General features: G+C 55.9%; 1 protein-coding gene across 1 annotated transcript; it reads left to right on the top strand.

Annotated features, from left to right (window-relative positions):
• Nucleotides 1-1,507: 1,507 nt before the first annotated feature.
• Nucleotides 1,508-26,399, top strand: LOC119094223 (uncharacterized). The gene is made up of 5 exons (XM_037217298.1): nt 1,508-2,036; nt 6,662-7,003; nt 21,648-21,780; nt 23,281-23,489; nt 26,281-26,399. The coding sequence occupies exons 2-5, from the start codon at nt 6,934-6,936 to the stop codon at nt 26,397-26,399; spliced, it is 531 nt and encodes a 176-aa protein (XP_037073193.1). The 5' UTR covers nt 1,508-2,036; nt 6,662-6,933.
• Nucleotides 26,400-26,794: the final 395 nt, after the last annotated feature.

Below are 26,794 nucleotides of genomic sequence, written 5' to 3'. Positions count from 1 at the left end.
AGGGCCGGGCCCGGTCTGCGCCGGCCATATTGGGCCAGGCCGTGATTTGATCCCGTCGCATTACCATGATTACCTCGCCGGTCGGCTGCCGCCAAGCGCGATCGTCCAGCGCACGAGGCGCTGGATCAGGGGCGGAGGTGGGGAGGGGCCGCCAGCACCTCTCCGTCTACGGCAGAGGCGCAACAGGACATGTCCAGCGCACGAGGCGCTGGATCAGGGGTGGAGGTGGGGAGGGGCCGCCAGCACCTCTCCGACCACGGCAGAGGCGCAACAGGACATGTCCAGCGCACGAGGCGCTGGATCAGGGGTGGAGGTGGGGAGGGGCCGCCAGCACCTCTCCGACTACGGCGGAGGCGCAACAGGACATGTCCAGCGCACGAGGCGCTGGATCAGGGGTGGGGGTGGGGAGGGGCCGCCAGCACCTCTCCGACTACGGCGGAGGCGCAACAGGACATGTCCAGCGCACGAGGCGCTGGATCAGGGGTGGAGGTGGGGAGGGGCCGCCAGCACCCCTCCGACTACGGCGGAGGCGCAACAGGACATGTCCAGCGCACGAGGCGCTGGATCAGGGGTGGGGGTGGGGAGGGGCCGCCAGCACCTCTCCGACTACGGCGGAGGCGCAACAGGACATGTCCAGCGCACGAGGCGCTGGATCAGGGTGGAGGTGGGGAGGGGCCGCCAGCACCTCTCCGACTACGGCGGAGGCGCAACAGGACATGTCCAGCGCACGAGACGCTAGGTCACGGGGGGAGGCGGAGAGGGGCCGCCAGCACCTCTCCGGCTACGGCAGAGGTAGTGCGAGGCATGTTTCACCACGGCAAGACGACATCGGACTGCCGACATCTGCACGCGATCCAGATGTCGTCAGTCCGGACCCTCCATCTGCTTTCATGCCGTTTGTTCAGGGGCAGTTTGGTTGTCCTTTCTCCAAGGAGAGATGTCGGATAATTTCCGAAGTGTAACGTGCATGAAGTCCAGGTTTGTCCTGTGCAATGCAGACCAGCGATATTTTTTATTAGACCTTCGTGCAAAGCACCAGCGCTTACGCCGTTGCGGGGCCTACGCCGATACGATATCTTTATGGTCGTTCACGTAGTCACGTGATCGGTATGATCCGCTGGACCCACGTGGTCGATGCAATTTTTACAAGAAAATATGAATACACGTTACCACGATGGGCCATTGCGGCCTTCTTCAAGCACGACACGAGGTAATGATTTTCCGAATCACCGATCCTAGGGCTGATCTTGAGAATTCATTGGTGCATCGCTCTTCCTTGGTAATAAACACGTCGAAACTTTATTGTGTTCTGGTCTCCCAGGTCCGCGTGTACCAAGCGGTGCAATGGGCGGTGCGCGACCGTGCGCGCTGCCCCGGCTCCGGATGTGTGTCTGGGCTCCTCCCGACAGGACCGTCCGGTCCGCCGCCGCCGCTGCCACCGCCGCCGCCGGACGCCCGCCCCGCGCCAGTGTTGCGCCGGCTGCCGGCGGGGGAGCGCGCGCGCGCGGCGGCCGACCCGACAACGCAGCCCCTGGTCTGCCGTGTGCCGGTCCGTGCCGGGCTGAGCTGGGCGGAGGCCGAACTGGTCTGGCTGGTGCTGGGGCTGAGCTGGGCGGTGATGCGAGTGAACTTTGGCTAGTGGACCTGAACTGCTTTGAACTGAGCTGCGCTGCGCCGAGTGGGGTCGAGCTGTTTGGAGCGGAGCTGGGACATTGCGCTTGGGGCTGAACTGTATCGAATGGAGCTGAACTGTTCCGAGGACGCTGAGCTGGCGTGAGACGAACGAGCGAGCTGACGACAGCAGTCAGCTGCGAGCCAGTACCAGCAGCACCGCGGCTCGGGTAGCCGCGCCACCGAGCTACGTGGACTGCGCTGAGCCACGGGAGCAAAGCTGGGCTGAACTGAGCGAGCTGAGCTGCGCTGAGCTGAGCTGAGCTAAACTGAGCTGAGCTAAGCCGAGCTACACCACCCCGTGATCGCGTGTTGGGGGCGAGTGCGGGGATCGGCGCCCTGACCGCAGCAGACCTCTGCCGCAGGTGAGCTAATGATCTCAGCACGGCGCCAATGATCTCAGCACGGCGTGACCGGTCCGCTGCCCACCTGTATCAGCATCGCCCGACGTCGAGCTGTCGGTCGCGCCGGCAGGGATTCGGGATAAGCTGTGTGTCAGCCGACCAGCGGTTGTTGCGACGGGTGCAGCTCGGCCGGAAATGTCCATTGTTCCGACGTTTGGGGGAGGCGAAGGTCAAATAATTTTTCTTTAAATGTTCTCCAGTCTTAAGCGCACGAGTGCCACCCAACCGAATTCCAATCAGAAAAGCCGGAAAACTGGGACAGGACTGCGGAAACAAGGAAATTGCCTTCAAACGATTTTATCAGTTAATTCTTGTAATAACGTACAGGAAATGGTTTCGTCAATGTAGCAGACACTGTATCTGGGTTGAACACATCTGCACAGCCCTCTTAAGGACAGTTTTTCTCCCATTAAGACCGGCGTATAGGATCTCCGCCGCGAAGAAATGTACTCAAATGTCAAACACCGGTCGTCCAGCGCCTTATCTGGCCCGAAGCGCACTGCAAAGGCCGGCGTTCCGTGCAGCCAGGTGTAAGCCGTCGTGCGGCCGGCTGGGGCTGGCGCGGCGCGGCTGTACACGGTCGGGCAGCACCTGGCGCGCGCCACCGCCGGCCCTCCCGCAGTGCCGTGCTCCTGCTGTCGGTGCGACCGAGGCGGTCACGAAAGTCCGGCCAGGCGTGAAAGCTGAAAGCCTGCGAACGTGCTGCAGGACAAGTCAGAGGTGTCAGCCGTGCGCGAGAATATGGGCGGTGTCAGAAGAGGGTCCATGTTAGGGATGCTGGTGTCAGGGTGCTGAAACGAAGTGATCTGCAGCCGCTTGAAGCGGTGTTAAAAGCTAATGCGATGGCTTACATATCTTCAGTTTAGGCGGTAATTCATATGAAGCCACCAACATGTCTCATATGCTTGTGGCAATAATATGTGGCTGATCGACTGTGAGAATAATCAGAGGACGATGAGATATAGCCTGCATAGTTCCGGCGTTCTCGCAAGCAAGGCCAGGATAGGTTCGCGAAGTTGAAATATAATGTGAGCCATCACGAGGAACGTTCGAAGATGCATCACGGCCTCTGGTTCGCTGCATCGGCTAGTTTATAGTCTGGGCTGAGTGTTTGGCTTTGTTTTTCTCCAAGGAAAGCACTAAAGGTGGCCAAACAGGCTGCTTAATTGGATTCCCGATTTTTTCCCCTCGTTGAATGAGATCAAACAGCTTGCGCGTGGAATTCCAACGAGTTTACACAGTTTAACTGCATTGCAAGAAACAGCTCAACCGCTGTGGTTTAGTTGTTTAAACACAAAGCATACCGCTAAGCCATTTGGATTACATGACAAGTTGAGTGGTTAGGAGAGACTACGTGCCAACATTTAAAGGATTTGATGTGGAGGTTCTGGCTTGTTGTTTGCGGCCCCTCGCTTTTGATGGCATTACATATGATGCCTTCTTATTTTGTGGGTGCAGGTATGCTTGTTAACTTTGTCCCCTCACATATTTATTCAACATTTATCCAAAACTTCAGGTATCTATCCAGATATTAATATTTTGATAATTGGGCAAAAACAGCGCGTGAAGACCGGGCTACTCCATGGCTGCTTTCCACCTGGTTAAAGCGTCTTTCCGTGCTATCACCCGAAATCGGGCGAGATTGAAGACACAATATGGACACGTCGTGACCCCAGCCCTGTGCTCTCTCCACTCTGTCAACTCAGCGATCCATTGGCGGCCTGCGGCTGACAGCCTGGCCTTGAGACATGCATCACGCCTGTGCAGCTCGCCAGACAAAGCATGATGTCGTGTGGACAACCAGTGCCGGACATTGTTGGCGGACACGACGTTGTAAGGCGTTCATGCGCGGGGCGAAACCGCTGGGGCCCGAAAGCTGCGTGGATGCCGTGCGCGAGCATATACAGATATGGGGAAGGCATGGCTGCGACCGCTGACGGGCCATGTTTGCTTCGTTTCGTTCTTTTCCACCGAGAGCTTCCGTTTTCCACTGAGAGTGCAATGGAGCTTCGTGCACTGCGGGGATTCAAGAGCCGGCAACCAAATGTCCTCTGGCAGTGCGTCAACGACGCCGCTTTGATGTGGATTTCTTGCCTGCACAGAGATTGCTGGTGATCTCAACAGGTTTTTAGCCGGACTCGACGCTTGGACGCAGGTAGCAGGAACTCGCAGTGTCAGATGGGCCTCCGCACCCTGTCACATAGGCAGATACACGGGCAGGCGGCAGATTTCCTCTGGTCGAGGATTGGGTCCCCGTACACATAATGTGCCCTTGCACAGCCTCACAGAACTCCCAGCAGCCGTGGGGCGCGTCGCAGACGGCGCGACTCGGCCCAACGCACTACTGGCTGACTAATTTCATGAGATCGCTCAGGTTTTCATGCCGCAATACCAAAAGTGCCGGAGCATTTTGGCACAGCGATGGCGCGTTGTGAGAGGGAACCCCCTTGGTTCGACACGAAGCCGCCAGAGGGCCCCGAGTCCCTCAGCATGATTGCCGTTTGAGAACTTTGCTCAGATCGCGCGCGCAGAGCAGCAAGCGCCAATCACAGGGGCGCTCTGCCTGCGAGTCTGAGAAATTTGGTCACGCTGTACCCCCGGTGGAATACACGCCCGTCACGCCAATGTGCGTGGCGTCAAGCAGGCGTCAATAACGGCGTCCAAGCGCATCATTTTAATTGGTGCGCCCAATGATGACTGGCACTTCCGGGCTCACGATAATTTGGCGCCGTCGGCTGAGCGCGGGCACGATTGATACAAATGAACTGGCCTGCTTCGGTGGAGGAGCTGCTGTGGGTGGTACCGGGTCGGCCCCGTTGGACTGAAGGGGCGGGGGTGGCTCGCCGCGTCATTAGTCGTCGTAAACGCGGCAGGACCCCAATACCGGACGGAAGCGTCAATGCGAAAATGATGGATAATATATATGTTTTGTTAGGCTGGTTGCATGCGGCCCTCCACCATTTTAGCGTTTTGTTTACGAGCCGTGATGGGTCATAATGTGATTTGATAGAAGTTCACTGCCATGAAGTGAGACGGGAACGTTATACAAGAACAGAGAACGTTATGCAAGAAATCATGAAATACGAAGACGAAGCAGAGGTACCTAGTAACACGCGATCACCGTGCGAAGTAAAAACATCGCAAGAATGCTCGTCTTATCTCATCCTTATCTAAGGAAGAAAACACTGATGGCTTTATCTTAACGTTGACAAGACGGAGCTAAGCCGAAAGTCATACGTTTACGATTGCGGCGAGTTCCTGTCTGGGTCTGGCGCTCTCCGCGCGCGCGTCTGCCCGCGCCGGTGCACGCTCTGGCAGTACGCGCACTGATTGGCCAGCGTCGGACCGATTCCGGTCCGGCGGTGCGGCGCCAACGTATCTTCAAATCAAACATCGTTTTTTACTCTGCAGCCAGTGGCGCGATAAGCCGACAAGTGTTTGGACACGGCTCATTAGCTCTGCGAACGCACGTCACAGCAGTTGACCCGTTACCAGTGTGTCCGGCGCTGAGGCTCGCCTGAGCCGTGCAGTCAGGCCACCAGACGCTCCTTGCGTTTCTGCGGGGAGGGTGGGGCCGGCTCGGTGTTTTTGGCGGGTCACAACCGCCCAGGGTGGCCTGGAGGGTGGGGAGGGGGATGTTGCTTGACGTTGAGTTACAATCCACGCTGCTCGCCTTGGAACCACGATTTTCCCTTGCCTGTAGCCAGTGACCGCAGCAGACGGAATCAGAAAGATAATTGGGCAATTCATTCGGAAGGGACCACCGGACAAACGTTTGCACGTTGGGTGTGGTCCGTTGTGCCGAAGTGAAGACCAGCAGTGTCCATAATAAAATGGAACGTTGCCAACTTATGCGCATTGTTTCGCTTGTTTGCCTCGTCGCTGAACGGAAGAGGCGAGCAAGTTTGAATTTTTCCTTCACAAGCCTCAATAATGCCCCCATGAGAACACGAGTGCCGCCGGCCGCCCGCCGCTCCCCGGCCCGCCTGCCTGCCGTCTCGACCAATCACGTCCGTCCCCGGTCGGCAGGTGCTATTGACCTGCGTGTTTGTACCCGGTTGGTCGTTAGTACCGCGATAAGCTCCTGCCGAATGACACCTGATACCGCCTTATCGCTTCGACGATGGCGCGCCAATTTGTCGCCGACGCCAGCGATGGCGAAATCGGCCAATAATGGTCATTGCGGAAGCGTTTGGTCTTCACGATATGTCACGGATTTGCAGAGCGACAAAATAGTTTTTACAGATGCGCGCTGACGCCCAAGTTCAACGGTTGAATTTAAAACGACTTACAAGCACGCCGCTGCGTAAACTAACTGCAATTCGTGGATCGTAATGTTATGATCGTATGGACGTTCGTATTCCAAACATGGCCGGCTGAGCGTGTGCTGCAGCCGCAATCACGTCATCACGTCGTTGCTAGACCCGCTCCGAACCCTGCCTGACGCGTGTACCGCAGCCGCTCTCACGCCATCACGTCGTTGCTAGACCCGCTGCAAACCCTGCCTGACGCGTGTACTGCAGCCACTCTCACGTCATCACATCACCGCCAGACCCGCTGCGAACCCTGCCTGACGCGTGTTTCAGGGGATGACCGGTCCAACCTGCTAGAGCCGAGCAGGCCAGCCGTTCGGGTCGACCCAGCGGCAGGCGAGGAGCCGTGTACGGAGGTCCGTGCGTCTCTCCGTCAGCGCGGAGCTCTAGCGCTGCTGTCCCGGCACGCTTGAGCCCACCGCCTGCTCCCGGTGCCAGCAGGCGGTGCATCGCCGCTGCCTCCGCGCCCGGGGCCCGGCTGGAGGTCGGCACAGGTCCGCCGCGTCCGGCGGACCGCGGCGCTCGGTGCGCTCCGAGAAGTCGCCATGCTGCTGCGAGTGATGCTGCTGTTGCTGGCCGCCGCGCCGTGGTCCTTGGCTGACCTGGACACGACAAGTGAGTCACTCACGTGTTCACACATGTGTCTATAGAGGTGCCAGTGTGCGCGCCCCCGGTGTGACAGCTTGTAGCGGACTACCCATGGGTGTCGCCGCCGGATTAGCGCCTTAGAAGCATGTCGAGCCCTGCAAACCTACTGTGCCACCCGTTGTTGTGAAGTCCAAGGCTGTTGATAGCTTGGTTGACCTGCAACGGAAGCCGTTGCGGAAATCGTTGCCCTGTAATGTATGCCGTCTACAGCACGCTTTGAGGCTCCGATTGCAATAACACGTAAGGCGGCCCTACTGTCGACGGACGCTCCAAAGTTTTTTCCCCACAATCCTCGGAGGCCGTCACAGCTTCAAAGTTTGCCTATTACAGCCGCGTTGCTCACCAGAATAACGCCGGGATCGCCTTTAACTCCGACAGCGTCTACGCTCTGTTTTTTAATGTTTGATCCAATCTTTGAGTGTTCCAAAATGGCGGCGGCAACTTTGTGCCAGCTTCTGTCGGGTGTGACAGTTGTAAAACTTGCTTCCTGAATCCTACTGCCGTCTGGGCGCTTGCGACTGACAGAAAACGCCCGTCGTCTGCCGGCACTGCACTGGCGTGGTCTCAGAGAGTCAACGCCTTCCGCGTGTGTCGCCATTGCCTGTCACTTGCAGCTTCTCGCCACTGGCCATCGGCGCCGGAGCCGGGGCCCGCTGTCGATCCCCGAAGGCCGATGGGCGGATACGGTGCGGGCTCCGACGTGCCGGCTGGCCGCTGCCCGATGGCGATATTGTCAGCGTCTTCAGTCGTCTGGGCGTCACCGAAACGGCACGGTGGCATGCGCGGGACATCCATCTAGAATGCCTAACCCGATATACCTGCCCTCTGAGCTCGGTCACATAAAAGGAAATCCGGCCGCCGCCGCGGTGCCACGCTCTCTGCGCCTGATCTCGTTTTCACCGAGTCGCGACGCCGTATGCATCGGCTATCTCGGCGGTCTCCTCGGCGACCTGCTTTGGGAATATCGAGCCGCCTCGTTGGGGGCCTCTCAGCAGCGTCCATCTAGAGACGATGGACTATTAGCGCCGGTCTGACTTGTGCCACGCGTCCACTACATATGACCACCATTATTTCCCGCTGCATAATAGTTTAAGTAGCACATCTAACTGCATTCTAATAATAATGATGATCGATGGTCCAGCCATTATTTTTAAGAACTATCAATAATCCATAAATTAAATCAAATAACTCATTGCCTTTAATTGGCTTTGGTACGCCATCGCTCGAAGCGCGCTCCATCCCTATTCATCGGCCGCTCCAAGCAGAAGCCGCTGCCGGCTGCGAGCTAGGCGCGCCGTTCTGCTGTGCGCCGGCAGACGCCAGCGCTGGCACGGTGCCAGGGCAGGTGACCGCGTCCGGCGCGTGCTGCCGAGCATCAGCCGGGTCAGCCGGCGGCGCCTCTGATCTGCCGCTTTGAAGCGGCCGGTCCGAGTAAAATAGGCGTCGACAGCTCGAGGGTCCGACCGACACGTGAGGTGTTCGATTAAAACTCGGCGCCGGATGTGACTCGTACGTGTCGGGGAGCCTAGCTGACATGAGACGTGTCAGCGCCAGCTGCTACCGAGCGCTGCGCAGCTCGGCCGACAGACTCATTCAGAAACAGCGCGGTGTTCGAGCGGCATAAGGGCTGAGAACTATTTACTTAGCACCGGTGACGGACACACGCAGCCGTACGAGGACTCGCAAGGTGTATCGTGTCTTGAAGAAGTTTTTTCCGCTAGTGAGGCTGTCTGAAAGTCGACGTGGTGGAGAGCAGCGATCCTCACCATACAGGTTGTGATGGCAAGGTACGACTCAAAACAACGATTCTCCCAATCGGTCCCAATTTGTGAATCGGTGGTTGGTGGGTGTACATAAGCGTGTTCCACTGCAGAAATGCCCCTTGCCACTCTGCCAGGACCATGCATCTCAAATGGTTTTCCAGTCGTGAGAAGTCCTACGTTGTAAGGTTACGACCACAACCAAAGTCGCGCGGTTCTTACACCAGTTTGTAGAGGTGGCCAGAGTGCATGAAGGCTAGAAATGATCCCGCTGTCGTGCAGTTACTCTTCACGCAGCGGGCGTCAAAATCAGCTTCCATTCCCATGACGTCCGCGGCTGTGGCGACGGGCATATCATTGCGTTGTTGTCAGTTGGTCACTGAGCGCTGGCCAGTGCTCGGTTTGGCCGCAGATTATGGTGGTGAAAAATGCGCCAGCCAAATGCTTGGTTAGTTGTGCACTGACCATTTTTGGCCGGCTGGCGGCTTGTACCGTAGTTGACTGGTTCTGGAGTCTGGGTCGGTGCCCGTGGATCCAGCGCTGGATCCAGCATTTTAGAGCAAGCATTTCCTGGTCGGGTCAGCACTTGCACAATGCACAAGTTATGTTCTGGATAACACTCACGTCTCCAACCTGGACGCGTCAGGGTACGGCTGAATATGTAAAAGCTTTCTGAATTATCAAAGCGCCAAACCCGACACGTCAGAAATGGGCTGATTTTACAAAAAAACCTGACTAGCCTTCCACGGCGAGAGGTGTTTGGTATCCGGTATTACCTTAAGGATAGTTGTTTGCCGTTGCCTCGTGTCAACATTGCAAGAGAAGTTCACTGTTCTGACAGGGCTGAGAGCGACCTTTCTTCAGGCCCCGGGCCTCGGCTGCCTCACCTGGCCTGTGTGACCTCGCCTTTCCCCGCAGCAGCGGTGTGAGCGGCGGTTTAGCGGCGCTGCACGCCGCATTGCTCCCCGTTCCGTTCACACGCCGCCGAGAGCGAGGCGTGAGAACGGAACTGACACCTTGCGACGGACCACTGAGCTGGGGAAAAGTCTGTCAAGTGGCGCCGTGTTTCGTTTACCGTCATTGCTTCACGAAAACCTTTTCGGCGAGACGACAAACATTCAAATTTTCAACCTTAGAAGACTCGCGGATGTGCGCGTTTCGGTACGCTATTCATCTTTGAAATCCCAGTTGACCTCTTCGACCCAAAGTTTTCTCAGTTGTAGCTTGGCATCAGCTCAAGAGAGCAGCTTGCTGGCATTTGCAGCAAACTTCGAAGTTTGCGTTCGCATAAAAGCAACTAGTAGTTCGGAGCAGGTTCTGGGTAGCATGCGGCAATTTACCGCGGCCGTGCAGTTTCAACGAACGATCTTCCGTGATATCTAATGGCATTCCTAGAAACCCTCTGTCTTGGGAAATGCTTGTAACGGAGTTTCCAAGATTTTAAGCCAATGCCGGGGCTGGAAAAGACGCGCAAAGGAAATTTGATGTTGATTGCTTCTGGGTCTTAATTGAACTGGTGTATTACCGCCTGGTAAATGCTATCGTTGCCATTCTATCAATGCGTTGGAAGTCGCCGACTGTCAGAATCTGTTGTTGGCCGCTGAAGTAAAATCACGAAAATCTCCTAATTATGCCTTAAAAGGTATGCCTTGTTATCCGTGTACCCACTTCACATAGGAGCCGCTTTCTCTAGATATTCGTAAGCGTTCCGTGTTAGGTAATGATGGATGTTGTGTCGGTAATGTGACTAACTGATGATAAGGACCAATCAGAGGCCGCTGTACGCGTTAATTACCAGTCGCCGGCAGCAGTGCCACCCAGCTACAAACACACCGATACACAGGCAATCGTGACATCTTCTTATGACGTGTATCGCCAGATAGTCAGGGCTCAGACGGCTAGAACCGTCAGGAGTTGACCAGAGGAAGCAGAGCAATCCGCAAGCGTGCAACACTCTGTGCTTGCGCCTCACTTCGACGCACTCTGTCCAAGAAAGTGGTGAGACGGACATACCGGGCTGCATCCCAATAAAGGAAAAATCGTGTTTCTCCCATGTACATCTATTCAAGGTGGCTTTGGCATCTCCGAGGTCTTTCATTTGATCAGCCCATTAACGTTCCATTAATTGTATCTTTGGGCTACAGCTCGTTAACGGCAAACTAGATCACGGGCAGTAGCTGCCATTGTCTTCATTTCGTTCGGGGAGGGTCGGGCATTCTCCCTGCTAAGGAAGCTGTCTAGATTTCATAAGAAAATGCAAATGATGACGATAAATGAGGGCAAGTCAATTGGCCTGTCCGTCATTTTTCAACCCAATAGGTCCTGCCGCCACAGAGGCGCCTGGGGTGAACCCTCGGTCCAGAACACATTTACCCGGTTTACATGGGCAGCCGAGGATAATTCGAATTAAGATCGGAACGGATCATGCGACGTTAACCCTCTCGGCGAGGGGCGTTTACATGGGCGAAACCGGCTTTACGTCGGATTAACGGTCGATAGTTCGATCCCGCTTAGTTCGAACCAAGGAACGGGTTATGGGCGAAAACTGCGCTTTTGAGGCGAACTGAACAAAACAAGAAGAAAAAAGCCGGTACTCTGCGTATGGATGGCGAATGTCACGAGCCATGGTGGGCGCGAGACAGCTTTGAGGGCGAGGAGGAAGATGGACTCCGTTGGAAAAATGATCTGTGCGGGACTCATAGGCTTTGCAGCTACAGCACAAGCCATAGCACTTGAAACACAGGAGTTGCGCAGTCAGCACTGCCAAATCTGTCACATAAGCAGTGTTATATGCAAATTTTTACTAGCAGGAAACTGGCTAGCATGAAATCAGTATTTTCTTGTATTGGCCAATGACACTCACAAACTTACCACACTCATCAGTATGCCACCCAGCATTATGTCATCTACTTTGCGCAGCCCAAGAAACACATTACCTAATCCCGCACCAATGCATTTATGAGCAGCCTGCAACAGTGAGCTAAGCTACAGAAATGACTCATGAATGCTACATAGTTAGTGGCAAAAATTGTGTAACTATGTTGTCTTTCCCCATCCAATGCATCATCAGTACCTGAGGGCAGCATTGCCACTTAGACTTGGCATGGACTGGCAAGTCAGAATGCAGCTATTTGCTCTCTTGACATACTAGGGTTGAAATACTGCTTTGATATCCTTGCAGTCAACAGCATTGGCTGATATGGACTGATGGCTAGGTGGCACAAACAGCCGTGTTCGCACAGTCCAAAGATCATAACGTGAACCAGCCCCAGAGCTGTCATGACAAAAGCAATCTGGGCTCAAAATTCATAACAAATGATTAATTATAGCAACAGCTCAATTATCCACCTCATGGTTTGCAAAGATACATGTCACAAAAAAGCACCAAGGCAACATATTTACTCACCAGTACAAAAACAGGTAATGATGTGCACTGCAGATGTTCTCTGCACATCATGTGGCATTAGGTTAGGTTTACTTAGTTTATGCACTGTTTTCTTCCACATGAAATGCACAAACCTGGATTTGACAGAGTACTGATGACAGCTAATTTCATCCAGTGCTCACATTTGCTTTCTTGACATTTTGGAACCATCACTGGGCAATTTTGGTCCCATCATTAAAAATAGTTCACATTCTGCACTGACTGCAATGATCTATTGCCTATATTTGTTGATCCTTTGCATCATGCAGGAATTATTGAGTTACCTATCTCACACACATTAAACTGACAAGCAACAAACAGCCTAATTGCATCAAAAACAAATATTCCAGCCCCCGCTTCCTTGCCAGTTGGTCTACCAGTGTGACGTAACTTCATATTTCCTTGACAAGCCAGTCACCAATATCCAGCACATCCCTCCTGCCAATAGGTGGTCAACCAAATGTTCAAGTCACAGGAGGAATGTCTGCAAAATCAATCCTGGGGCATTTATGTATTCACCTAATGAAAGAAACTATTGGTACTCCCTGCAAGAATTGTTGAACAGTTGAATTACCTACCTCGTGGCCTGCAAAGACACCCATCACAAAAAAGCACCAAGGTGACATATTTAATCACCAGCACAAAAACAGGTGATGATATGCAACACAGACGTGTTCTCCATGCAGCATGTGCCATCGTGTTAGGTGTTAGTTTATGCACTGTTTTCCTGCACATGGAACACACAAACTTGGATTTAGCAGAGTAATGATGACAACTATTTTCATCCAGTGTTCACATTTGCTTTCTTGCTGTTTTGACCCCATTATTGGGCAATTTCGGTCCTACCATTATAAAAGTTCACATTCCGAGCTGACTGCAATGATCTATATTTGTTCATCCGTCATATCATGCAGCAATTTTTAAGCTACCTTTCTCACACAAATTAAACTGACAAGCAACCAGCATCCTAATTTAAGGAACATCTGCAAAAACACTCCTGGGGACTTAAGGTATTAACTTAATGAACGAAACCTGGAGGCATTCTCTGTAAGAATTTTGAGCAATCCAAAAATTAAAATGAGAACAAGTCAAAGCTATATAAAATAACCATATTACCTCCATCTGGCTTTTGGAAGCATGGAGCCTGCCCCAGATGTAAACTAATCTAACCTTTAGGCGGAAAGATAGCACCAAACACCGTCGACGCCTGCTGTCTGCATAGATCAAGCGCCTAGCAAGGCTAAATTACGTGAGCATTTCTGTGCTGCTAGCCACTCAAGGCCCTCAGTAATAAGAGTAGTTTTAGCAGCATGATGTCAACTTCACCTTCCTTCTCTTTTCCCTTACCATCTTGGACTTGAACCGTCTCGAGCAATAGCTAAAAACCCGTGGAAAAGCGGTAACACCGCACAAAGCTGAAATGGCTATGAACAGAACTGCGTGCGCCAGGCATTTTTCTTTTTTTTTTGTTTAGACAGCTGACGGCCGATAATTCGGACGAAATCCCTTCCTGAACGGATGATCCTCTCACGGGAAGGGATTTCCTCCGGCGCACGATTCGAATCAGCGGAACGGCGCGTGAAGTGTATACATGGGCCGGATAGTTCGGATCGAGGACGGGTCCCGGCTTAATTCGAATCACAGCTGCCCATGTAAACAGGGTAATTGTTCCGACCCGATCCAATCCACGTGCCATGTCCGTCAGCGGCGGCGGCGCCTCCCGTCCATTCACGGCACCGGTGGGAACGGTGGGGCGCGTGTCACCGCCCTCCGAGGGTGGAGCGGGAGCGATCAGAGTCCGGTCGCGGACCTGGGAAGGGGCCCCAGAGATCCCCATGACTGAACCCGCCCTCGAACGCGTGCGTCGCCCGGAGTCGCCTTCTGGAGGAGAGTGGCCCGCACTGGCTTGCGGTCATTTTCCCATTCGTAGAGCGGACACCTGGGCTAGTTCCCAAACCAAACGGACCCCCGGTACGGTCCCCCCTTCGTCCCCATCCGGCCATTCTCACCGTTCTCCTGGGACGCTCCCCGTTCGGAATCACCGCCAGCTGAGGCCGTCCCTGGCGCGGCCCAGCCGTCTCCGGGGACGCACACCCCCGGCCGTGGTCACCCTCGCGCCGCGGTCAGGCCCTGGGCGACGGTCGATGCGGGCCCACGTGTCGGACAGCGGTGCTGACCAGCGCCCGCGCCCGCCAGGCTAACGGCAAGACCAGGTGGATGGCGCTGCTGGCTGCAGTCGGTCGTTCCCGCCGCACGGGTTTTCCAGCAGTTTTCGAGCTGGTAGCCGACTGTGGTCATGCACTTGGTTCGGTTTGCGGATTGTCACGAATTCGAGTCAGCTCTGTGTCAAGTTTGTCTCGGTTCTGTGACGAACACGAATTCGACTCTGTTCTATGACGATCACGAATCCGATTAAGTTCTGTAATGAGCACGAACTAGGCTCTGCTCCGGCTCGACTCGACTGGCTGCCACGACTACATCCACGCTCTCTGACAGTCGCAAACCCGGCTCAGACCTGCGGAGACTGGCGCGGATCCGGTCCGCGTCCGTGACGGATGTATCTCGCGCCGTTCTGCTGTGGGACCGTCCGCTTGCGGTACGTGTTTCGCTGCTGAAGATACGCAAACATGACCGAACCTCGCATTCCTGTCGTTTAAGCGTGACAGGTATGCTGATAATTGAGGTGATTAGCGTTCCGGTGTCAGTGTCTGCTGACGGATGTCGTCTGTCAGCCCGACTGACCCACCGACTGGCCGGGAGGAGCCAGTGGCCTGCCCCAAATCACCATACGCTGCCCACACATATACAAACCGCCACTGAAAAACGTCGCCCTGCCGTAATCCGCGCGGCGGGCGTGCCTTCACGCACGCGGACTGCCGTCAAAGGCCTTCGTCAGATCAAGAAAAGAGGCATCGGCGGCACCGTCGTTATGACCGGGAGGGTCGCCTAATGGTCGGGGATCGCTGGGCGACTGCCGTCTCCCGCTCGATCTGATTATTCCGAGCAGGGGTGCGCCCCAGAGGGGAGACGAGGGCGACACTCGCGGCAAATCGCTGACTGGTGACGCTGAGTCACTGCGCAGAGCGGGGACGTCCGCCTGCCGGCCGCTGGCTGCAGCCAGCAGGAACTCGCTGATTTTTACCCGCTGAAACCACAATCCTCAGCCAGGGCATTCATCCCGGCGCACTTTTCGGTCGGCGCGGCGGGCATTAGCACCGAGGGGGCAGTCGTGTGGACGTCCGCTTGCGGTGACATCACCATGGGGAGCAGCGCGACCCGTGACGCGCCGGCGGCCCACACGCCGCTGGCCACCGGCGAAATGTGAATTATGGCGACGGGAAGATACAAAACCGCGGGGAGCGGCAACATTAACCGATCCCATGCGGGTAGGGGTGATGTATAACGCTCAAATTGCACCGCGGTTCGCTCGTTTCACAATAAAACCTCATTACGTGGCAGCTCGCCGGCGCGGAAAACATGCGTGCCGTCGGCCGACCCGGCGATAAATTTTCACGGTAATACCTCTGCACGGCGCTGAATGGTGCTCCAGCTGCGCGACCGCGGGAGGGGCATTCCTCTTGGCGCGGGGCGACGACGCGGGCCGTCCCGGTGTCACACCTGGGGTCACTGGAACGAGCTGCCCCGGCCGAACGGACTGGGGACCGCAGCCTCGGGGGCAACAAGGCGCTGGTCGATGTCACAGCAGGGCTCAAGTTTAGCACCTTTCCCCTCCCCCTTCCCTCGCTTTGGATAACACTAGGACGGACGATCCTGCGGTTGCAAAACGGAGCTCAGCCCATTCCCGGGGGCGAGCACCTCTCCCCTCCCGCCCCGCCCCGGTCGAATATGCATTGAACCCGTTCAGCACTCTTCAGTCCGCCTTCCCGCTGATTCTGCCGGTGTGCCGGCCGGTGGGCGGAGGTGACATCTCCCCTCCCCCACCGTGGCTCAGATTCCCGGCCAGTCGCGGTGGCGGCCAAGGTGGCACCGGAATGCCACACATCCGCCCCGTGTGTGAGGAGACGCCGCCAGCGACGGGACGGCCGCGCAAACAGGCTGTCGCCCGCCGTCCGGTCCCCATGCTGGCTCCCGCGTCTCCTCGGTGTGGAGCGTCGGGGATCGTGGGTAGGCAGTGGGGAAAAGTGCTCGGTTGTCGCCTCAGTAGTCCAGTTGGGAAATCGTTGTATGCGCGAGTCCATTGCAGGATACATTTTGTATAATCAGCTGGGGATCTGATCCAGGTTAAAATAGCTACAGCTACTCCCACTTTCGGGTTCGGTCGAACTTGTCAACGGATGTGACATGCTTCTGTTTAGAAGTTCGTGGGTCTGGCAGCAAGGTTGACGTTCAGCTGGTCCTTTGTGCACCTGCGATGTGGGATGGCGCCCTGCATGGCACTCGTGTGATTCGTTTTTGTTGGTCAATGGTCGATTGGCCCGGAGACTGGCGCCACCGCAGACCGGCCGTGTCATGTCAGGACGTAACTTGCCAAAATTTTTAGTGAGATTTCCTTCAAACGGGAAATACTCAGCTGAAATGTTTTCAGGGTCTTCGACAAAAACTCCGTTTCACAAGGCTCTGGTCCCAAAGCTGTACCATTTCAAATTCGGGAACAATGCCCATAACAAAGAATTCACATGCGATCTATTCAATGAGCGGCATCTGAAAAATGGCGATACCATGCTACTGAGAACATCTCCCTATGCTGGCCTCGAGCTTGCCAGCGGCGCGCCGGTTTTGGGGCCCGTCCGCGGCACCGCGGGGTCCTCGTCTGAGCGCCTCCGTCGACGGGCGGTCCGCCGTCGTTATCGATGACGTCCGGGTGGCGGGGAATTTGCTGGGCCAGGCCGCCGTGTCAGTCGGCTGAGCCCCGGTGGCGACACGTGCTGCTGGCGGGTCACGTCAGCCGAGACAGGGCCGGCGACTGGGGGACAGCGGTGTCGGCCTGAACACATCAGCCGAGACAGGGCCGGCGGCTGGGGGACAGTGGTGTCGGCCTGAACACGTCAGCCGAGACAGGGCCGGCGGCTGGGGGACAGCGGTGTTGGCCTGAACACGTCAGCCGAGACAGGGCCGGCGGCTGGGGGACAGTGGTGTCGGCCTGAACACGTCAGCCGAGACAGGGCCGGCGGCTGGGGGACAGCGATGTCGGCCTGAACGCGTCAGCCGAGACAGGGCTGGCGGCTGGGGACAGCGGTGTCGGCCTGAACACGTCAGCCGAGACAGGGCCGGCGGCTGGGGGACAGTGGTGTCGGCCTGAACATGTCAGCCGAGACAGGGCCGGCGGCTGGGGACAGCGGTGTCGGCCTGAACACGTCAGCCGAGACAGGGACGGCGGCTGGGGACAGCGGTGTCGGCCTGAACACGTCAGCCGAGACAGGGCCGGCGGCTGGGGGACAGCGGTGTCGGCCTGAACACGTCAGCCGAGACAGGGCCGGCGGCTGGGGACAGCGGTGTCGGCCTGAACACGTCAGCCGAGACAGGGCCGGCGGCTGGGGACAGCGGTGTCGGCCTGAACACGTCAGCCGAGACAGGGCCGGCGGCTGGGGGACAGTGGTGTCGGCCTGAACACGTCAGCCGGGACAGGGCCGGCGGCTGGGGGACGGCGGAGCTGACCTGGGTATGTCAGCCAAGACGCGTTTGACGGTCCAGGGTCAGTGGTCCTGACCTGAGCACTTCTGCATTCCGAGCATGACTAAAGTTCTAAGGATGGACCATCCATTGCCATGCCACGTTACAGCCACGCTAGTCTCTAGCCTGGCTGCAGTTGCAGCGCAAGTAGTGCCTACACACTTCTAACGGTCTTCACGAATGCGTGTAGCATTTCCGCACCTGTTCCTAATACGCCCTTGGCAGGTTAGTGCCGCCATGTTCAACACGGGTGTGCGGGATTAGCAGGGGGCGCCCGATGCAGCGTAATACATTCGGACCGTCACACTTACAAGTGACCCTATCATCATCAAACTGTGGCGCTGCCTGTTCCACAGAGCCGGGTTAAGTCTTGGATTACGGGGACGGCGTCGTTCTTGAGAAGTCGCGCCATCTATTGCGCCGCCGACGAGCTGGCCGTCGCGCCTCGGATCGTATTCCACCTGTTATGCGCACGAGTCATGATCATCCCGCTGATGAACGGCTGCCAGGCAATCGTCCGTCACCTTTACCACCCGTCTGGCTGCCAAGAACGCCTGGCGCTATTTACATGGTCGGCGTGTCGGCTGTCGTGCGGCTTTTAGTAGCTGTCCTCTATTCGAAAAATCCCACCTCGATACCTCCCAGCGCAGATTTGTTTTGATAGATGACGCCGGCGGAGAATTTTCGTCAGCGGTAACGGCCTGCTGGTGACAAATGGCGGCAGGCGTCGAGCGGAGACGCATTCGCAGCGCGGAGCAGTGCCACCGCCAGCTGCCGCCCACCGGCGACCGGTGCCAGAGGTCAGCGGCGCGGCGGCCGGGCGGACGGCGCAGGGGCGGGTCAGGCGCAGCGGGGCATGACGCCGGCGCCGACACGCCGGATGTGCGGCCAGACTGCCCGCCCGGCAGCCGGCCTGGCGCGTCGGTGGCCCGCGCGAAGCAGTCCAGAGTCACGGTCGGGGATGCGCCGGTCCAGTGAGCAGTCCAGAGTCACGGTCGGGGATGTGCCGGTCCAGTGAGCAGTCCAGAGTCACGGTCGGGGATGTGCCGGTCCAGTGAGCAGTCCAGAGCCACGGCCGGGGATGCACCGGTCCGATGAGCAGTCCAGAGCCACGGCCGGGGGTACCCCGGTCCGATGGATTGTTGCTGGAGCTCTTCTTTGCGTTCGGCGACTCTGCAGAAAACCTTGCTGCGTTGTCTGCAACGTTTGCTTGCATTCGCTTTCGTTTTAGGCGAAGACTACCAGTTGGCTTAATTTCTGGGTATGGAAATACTTCATCACGATATGGGCCATTCTCAGTTGTTAACTTATGTAATTGGTATGAAATGTATTTCTTGGGTCGGTGCAAACGGACATGTGGCAAGGAAAAGACGAACGGCAAACTAATGTCGGCAAACGAACGGCAAACTAATGTCAGAATAGCAGAGCAACTGCCACCGCCAGGTGAACCGGACGTTGTTCCGTCCGGAACTGAAAGAATTGACCGCACTTCTGCCGACCTGTGACGCAGCGTTAGCGGGTGGCCCAGAGGCGCGGATGGGGCCGGCGGAGGGTGTGATGATGCTGCCACCCGTCAGACTAGCGGCGCGAGACCCGCCGGGCCCTCGCTGAATCCAGACGGCGGCGCCGCAGTCGGCTGGCCAGGACCGAAGTTTCGCGAAGAAGACTGGGGATGGTCAAGGACAAAAATCACTAAAGCTTTACCGAAGTGCGCCAAAAAAATAATCGATGATTTGATTCCCTTTACTCGGAAAGTTGAGGCTGGGGCTGGAGCTCCCCAATGGAATAGGAACTGCATTCCCGCAGCGGACCACTATCGCAGTCTAACAGGATGACGTGACACGATTAAGATGATTATCGGCTTAACCAGTGGTGGTTTATCTTTGAATAGGTCTATACGGAGCTAGTGACAAAAAAGGTAAGGTTACGTCAGCTGGTACCAAAGCATCTGCTTACGCCTGCACCCATCTTATCGCGTGTTTTGGTGTTGTGCCTTCCCCTCGCGTCGTTGTCTCGAACGCTTAGTTTTTGTTGATGCTAGATAACTCTACTGTCCCTAAATTTTCAGATATTTTTGTTACGCACGCATTGGTACGTGTAGAGTACTATCTTGAGATGTGTGGAGAATGTGCTGCATCGGAGCGTGATAGTTGTTTGCCCGTGGCTGCTTGTGAGATGTATGGTGATGCCGAGCAGGCACACCATTTTTCCTTTCCCTTCGTTATTAGAATTATTACTTGGCGTACGTGTCCTCTGGTCGTTATCCCTTGTTTGTGGTCTTCACGGTTTCCCAGCTCAAGTCACCTGATTGCTAGTTCACTCACCCCGTGCCGTTATGCGGTACAACGCCTCACCAGTCCGACCTTGACCCGTCACTCCCGGGGCGGGAGTCACGCCCCCGAGACACTCTGGGTGTCGAAGTGGATCTGACCTCTGCCCTCTGTCCTGGCCGTCGTGACCGCCCTCCGACGGCGGCACGGGCGGGCGCTCGGCGGCGCAGTATCCGTCCCGGCGGGGAGTCGCCTCCGGGGGCCCGACAGCACCGCGGCGCGCCGGAAGCCCCGCGACTGACGTCCTGTCCCCGGGGCCTCCCACCTGGCCGACGCCCCGCCGCCCCGCCGCGCCGGGGCCTCGGGCCGGACGGAGTGGGGATGAGAGGGGGCGGTCGTCGGTGCCGACGTGGACCCCTCGTTACTGCAGCTCCGTCGACGGCCGAGCATCGACAGACGCCGCACGAGCAGCGGCGCAGACAAAGAGCGGCCTCATTAGCGTCTGTAACCGCCTCTCCCCATCCCTTTCAGCCCTCCCCTCCCCCCCCCCACAGCACCCACCCACACAGTGCGGGGACCAGAGCCTGCGCCGTCAGTTTTTACGTGAGCTGACACGCACATGGGTTGCTGCTCTATATTTGGCGCGGCGGAGTTTTTGAAGTCTCGACATGTGAATCCAACCGTGCTAAAAATGATCACTATAAGAGTATGCGGACCAAAATGGCATTGCCGTAGGAAACTGCTATGCCGCACATGACCATGCTGCTCGGTTCTTATGATTGTAATGGTCGTTAGAAATCCATTAGAAGAGCCGTTAGTTTCTAATGTCCTCACATGACACCCCTTCCTTTGCTGTGCCGCTCTTTGTACGCGAGCTAGGGTAAATCTAACGTGCATTGTTCGCTCAGAGTCGCAAGATATATTGCTACGGAGCATCATCACGCGAGCCGTTTGTTCACAGTGCATGCGCATAAAAGCAGACGCCTGTATAATTTTGCAGATCATGTCATAAATTTGCAGTGTAAAACCGCTTGTGAAACAGCTACCGCGTACCTTTTACTGGGAATTAATTTAAAGTTGTGTATGGACATCCGGCATTAACTAAAATAATGTCAGTGTCGTGATGGTGGCCGCGGGCGGCTCTAGGATGGACTTATGCAGTGCTGTATGCCACTAACGCTTGATGGAGCTCGTTGCTCTTCCAATTAGAGTAAGTTTGCGCGTAAGGTTAAATAAAGTGCGATGGCTTTTTAACTGCACCATTTTGCATACAACTGCAGCGCTGTCCAGAGCGAGATGCATGTCAGAGATGCTTGCCTCTTTCTGCCTGATATGTTCGGATTGCATACATTAACGCCCGCCGTTTGAGCCACATGCACCAGGCGCCATCCTGCCCGTGTCTGCCCTGTCCCGAATCGGGCCGAATGACAGCCTCGGTGTCCGCTGCGCCGTTTTCTCCACTGTTTGATGCGTTTCCAATGTGATCAATCGTCGGTGGATGGTCATCAGTAGCTGTCTGCTTTCAGGCCAGCTGACTCACGTGTCAGCTGCTGAGGGCAAGACAGCTGAGCTGCCGTGTGACGTCACGCCGCCGGTGGCTGGGGACGAGCTGCGATTGGTGCTCTGGTATTACGGCACCGGCGGCACGCCGATATACACGTGAGGGACGGCGCCGGAAGCTACAATGACCTGAGTTAGCCTATTTGCGTGGAGGAGAACTGGAGGGGTTTAGTGCGTGCTTGACGCTTGCTTTTAGTCAATTGTAGATCAGTATTTTTGTATCCGGCCGTGCGTTATGCCATGAAATCCCATGCCATTTGAATGAATGACTTTGGGCTCGGGGAAGACAAGTGAAACTCAAGCTTAACCTTTGCCTTAGCTTAACATTTTCCTCGGTGAGTAGATTCCTAGTCCAAGACCATTGGAATGCTCCTTACCGTAACTTTTAAATCGCGGATGAAAAAAGTTTATTGGTCTCATTTCACCAGCGGAAGGACAATCACAATGCATAACAATGACGTTGATGTTCCATCGCGGCGGCGCGTGGACGCATTCTAACAAGCCTTGTTATCGAAGCACGATTGAAATAAAACAATGCTGCAGCTCATCGCACTCTGCAAGTCACGTTTTTTTTTACCACCGCAGTAAACACTAAGATATTTGAAACAGATTCTTTACGCGATGCATTGCTTATTACGGCACATAGGAAAAACATATTCCGGGATACTGAAACCATGTGAGCGTAATGCTATGCTGAGCTGTTTGCATTGTCAGCTAAGGTACCACAAGTGTAGCATCATGCTAGGCAAGGCTTCCCAAACAAGGATTCGTTAGACCAGCACGGATACTGTGTAGTCTGCTCGAGGCCCGGTATTTTTACCATCGACTGCAGCGGGCAGACCAGTCCCATACCGTCGTGGGTCTGCGGCTGATTTCAGAGTCCCCCGGAGTTTTTTCCTACGCGTTTCTCTTGTCAGGAGTCTCGATGACGTGGCTCCGGGGTTACGATAAGGACGCTGGCTTTCGTTATGGCTAGCTGATGGTCTGATCTTGATTCAAAGAGGAAGGCACAAGTTGTCCGGCTGACACTCATCGCTTGTTGTTGGCATCGATCGATTCATATCGTAACGCAGTTAAGAATGACGCAGTAGAACTATCCCAATATCTTTGTTGGTTTTGTGTGGCGTAGACCTGATACCGCGTATGTATCTGTGATGCCTTACCGTTAACTTGATACGGCACAACTTTTTTCATCAGCCACATCGTGTTTTGCTTATGCGATCCTCGCTCCAGGTGCGCGCTGCCCCGAGTGTTCGATCATTGCACGTCTTCCGACAGCTACCCTGGACCCTGTCCAGGATGATGCATTAAGCCTGCACGGAGGTGGTATTCTAGTGGCCGTATTTCACGAGATGATGGTGAGGGGCGTGCACTTGGAAATGAGCTGGGGCGCACTTCGACGTGACTGATTCGCCGCGCTCTGCTAGGATGGCACTGCCTAGCGAAGCTCAATGACGACGCTCCGTTAATGGGCCGTCGCATCATCCCGGCGCGCACATCGCTTCTCTGCGACCTGGCGGTGTGAATCTCCCAGTCCGCGTCTGCGATACAAAGCGACGCTGCCATCCGTGCATGGTCCTGAGCCCTCGCTGTCGGCAGGTATGACTCTCGCAAGAGCAGCCGGATTAGCGGCGCGCACTGGGTGGACCCCAAGCTGGACAGCAGCCGGGTGCAGTTCCACGCGGACTCCCGGCCGGCCCACCTGCGGGTCACGGCCGTGCAGCGCGAGGACCAGCGCCTGTACCGCTGCAGGGTCGACTTCCTCCACTCGCCCACCAGAAACTCGCGCGTCAACCTCACCGTCATCGGTGAGTACTGCTCGACCCCCTTCCCCTCCGTGGGGGAGCGCCGTGTATTGCGCCGCCCCCGCGCCAGAGCTGGAGACTCCGGGTCTGTCGCACACTCAAATACTGAGTCTCACCGCGCCAAACCGTTATTACAGCTGCGGGGCGCACGCTGATGAAATTACTGCGGACAGATCATATATGTCGACTTAGCACAGGAAAGTGGACGTTTTCCACGAAGTGCATTCATAACGTGGGCTGGTTTTGGCTGCCGGTGACCCGAACGCGGTGGTGCGGAATTCCGGCAGGGCGCGCCTCGCCGCCTGACCGGGCTGCTATTTCAGGGTCGACAGGCCTCAGTGACGGCATTAAGTCACATTGCCGCGGAAATGAAAATTAAACAGACGTGTATATTGTAATGTTTGTGGCATATTTATCTTTCAGAAGCTTTCGACGTAAATTTTGTCGTTAAGGTATTGATGTGTGCCGAAGATCTATATTTAAACCGACTTGCACTGTTGCATGCAGCACCTGTATTCTGAGACAGCAAAGGTTCTTTTATCTTCTTCGCTAGCTTCACCAACCTCCCACACGCATTGCACACGACCGTGACCTGACCTGACCTACCGACGATGCCCACCTCCAGCTCGGGAGCCGCTGATGCTGAAGCTGATCTAAGGGATCACTCCTGATTGGGCCTGTTTACGAACTGGCGGTGTGGGCCACCTGATCACGCCTGCTGACAAGGCTCGGAGGCTCAGAGGCGCCATGTTTTCCTATATGACGCCAGACCTGCAGGAGAGGCCGGCACAACGGAAACTCCGCCGGCGTACAGTCAGCACCCAGACCGGGCGCCCTGGCCCGCCGCCACGCGGCTGCGCTCTTATCTGCGCCTTATCGCGCTCGAGGGCACCGGTGGAGCTGTTGACACTCGGCCCGGATGACAGTGCTCTTTGCCTCCTGCAAGCGTGGGAATCACTGCCGCTCCCATAAGTAACGAGGAAGAGTAATGAGCTGTGAACGATTTTTCAGCCCCAGCGATTAGTAGTTATTTTGTTAGGGGTCGTTAATTGCTGCGGAAAATGGAATTATGGCGTGCGAGCATTAGCGATATTGTATTTTGTTGTGGATAGTCTGAGACGTCTGTTCTGATCGGGGCAGAACAATATATCCGGGCAGACTGATAGAATTAATGTTTTCGCCGTTTACTGGCACTTTGACAAAAAAATCGCTTATAGTTATGTTCCAGGCTCTGGTGTAAAGTAGCTATTAGGCCTGCTGAACTACCAATGGCTGCGTGTTATTTTCAGTCGTTCGCTCTTGAATCCAATCACAGCGGCCCGGCCGTTCTCCTCGGCCGTGCATTTGGTAATGAAACCCATTTCTCGTGGTGCAACGCTTCCGAATCCAGCCAATCACCAGCGGACGAGCTCTATATGTCATGTTTCGCACTGCATGCCACTAGAGATCATTGCGGTAATCTTGTTCGGGCTCAGCCTTCACGAGACCGAGCGAGGGCAATCAACTCCGGCAGGCGGGCACAGCTGCCTTCTTCTGTGTCCCCTTCGCGCCCCCATCCGCCGCATAAGTGTATTTCTGTCGTGAGGCCCGTCTCGCGGGCCGTATTGATTGCTGCGACCTCCCTTTTCTCTCTCCCCTTGTCGTATTTCACGGTGCGAAATTAAGGCAGTGACACATGACGATTGGGGTATGACGTAGGCTTACGTTTCAGTTGCTCAAACAGCTCAATATTGGGATGGAAAATGGCCACACGTAGGACTTGTGTAAGGCTGAAAGCTTTGCGCAGCTCGTGCTGAATTACCACAATCACCACAGGTATGAATGGCCGCATAAAAAATAAGGCACAAGAGAGAGCCATGGCTGGTTTATCTACAGCCAGTATTTTAAAGCTCCCCCAGCTTTGCAGGGACGCGCCACAGTTGCACAGCTCTTGTTGTATATATTGGACCGTCATCGTGTGCAGGCGTCGCACCGCAGTTTGCATGTGACCTATGACCGACGTTGCGCGATCCTGACGCACCCCACCTGGCAACATGAGGGCTTACTCCGAGCACTGCCGCCTGACTCCGCCCGGACCTCGTTCTGCTGAGACCAGCAGGAGCCGCTGGACGCAGCCGTATTTATGCCCACGGCTTCCCCCAAACTACACGGATGATGCTGTTCATTACGAATATATTGTCCGGGTCGCTGCGCGCCGCTGCTGCCGTTGGCTCAGGAATATGGAAATTTGGCCGGAAAATTCCACGCCACGCTCGTTCGTTCGTATGGATTTTCGTTATGGAACAGACCCGTTCCGCGCAGAAAAATGGGACGCCGTTTTGCTGTCATATTTCATATTATTAGCTTTAGATACGGCGCATCGGTTTCCAACCACTGTTTTTCTATTTTGATGTTGATCCGTTCTATGTTTTCTTGTGTTTTTACTCCCTAAGCCAACGCTTGATGCATGGTGGAACGGCCTATTTGAATTGTAAATGGCAAGCCCGTGCATTTACATCATAGTGCATTGCAGTGAGCCGAAATTCGCTTGATGTTTTTATTCAAGAGCGACTAGCAAATACTTGATTTGGCTCAATACATCTTGCCGCTGTTCAGCTCTTCCTGTGGGACTGCCCGCCGATCTCTCAATCTACAATAAAGTCCCGCCAGTTGCTCAATAAATCAGGCAGATGCCAGTGCGTCCCTGTACCTGAGCGTCCGCCGTGACTGAACCCTCCCCTCCCTCGTCCCTCCTCACCCAGGACGCCTAGTCCGGGAGAAGGCACCCATAACAGGTGACGTCTGTGTCGCACAGTGCCTCCGGGGCCTCCGGTGGTGACGGACGAGACGGGACGGGTGATCGGCAGGGGGTGCCAGCTCTCGACACCGCTGAGGGCCAGATGCTTCAGCTCACCTGTCGCTCCCTGGAGGTGAGGCTGCACGCGCGCGCGGCACCCCGCCGGCGCGCGCCCACCTCAAAGGCCGCTAGTTTTGTCGGTGCTGGTGCAGCTTGTGGAGGCCCTTAAAGGAGCAGGATTGTGTCACATTATTGCACCGGGAAGACGCAGGGTGTGTCACACCACTGCACCGGGGAAGGCGCAGCGTGTGTCACCGGGGAAGGCGCAGTATATGTCACATCACTGCACCGGAGAAGGCACAGGGTGTGTCACATCACTGCACCGGGGAAGGCGCAGGGTGTGTCACACCACTGCACCGGGGAAGGCGCAGTGTGTGTCGCATCACTGCACCGGGGAAGGCTCAGGGTGTGACACATCACTACACCGGGGAAGGCGCAGTGTGTGTCACATCACTGCACCGGGGAAGGAGCA

This window comes from Pollicipes pollicipes, unplaced genomic scaffold (assembly GCF_011947565.3).
Source record: "Pollicipes pollicipes isolate AB1234 unplaced genomic scaffold, Ppol_2.1 Scaffold_4002;HRSCAF=4701_pilon_pilon_pilon, whole genome shotgun sequence".
Lineage (NCBI taxonomy): Eukaryota > Metazoa > Arthropoda > Thecostraca > Pollicipedomorpha > Pollicipedidae > Pollicipes > Pollicipes pollicipes.
This window is presented reverse-complemented; position numbering and strand designations above follow the sequence as displayed.

Excerpts from the sequence above, each read along its gene's own strand:
- LOC119094223 (XM_037217298.1), top strand. The coding sequence starts at position 6,934 with ATGCTGCTGCGAGTGATGCTGCTGTTGCTGGCCGCCGCGCCGTGGTCC. Across the intron at positions 7,004-21,647 it reads GGCTGACCTGGACACGACAA|GCCAGCTGACTCACGTGTCA; the intron begins GTGAGTCACTCA and ends GTCTGCTTTCAG. Across the intron at positions 21,781-23,280 it reads GGCGGCACGCCGATATACAC|GTATGACTCTCGCAAGAGCA; the intron begins GTGAGGGACGGC and ends CGCTGTCGGCAG.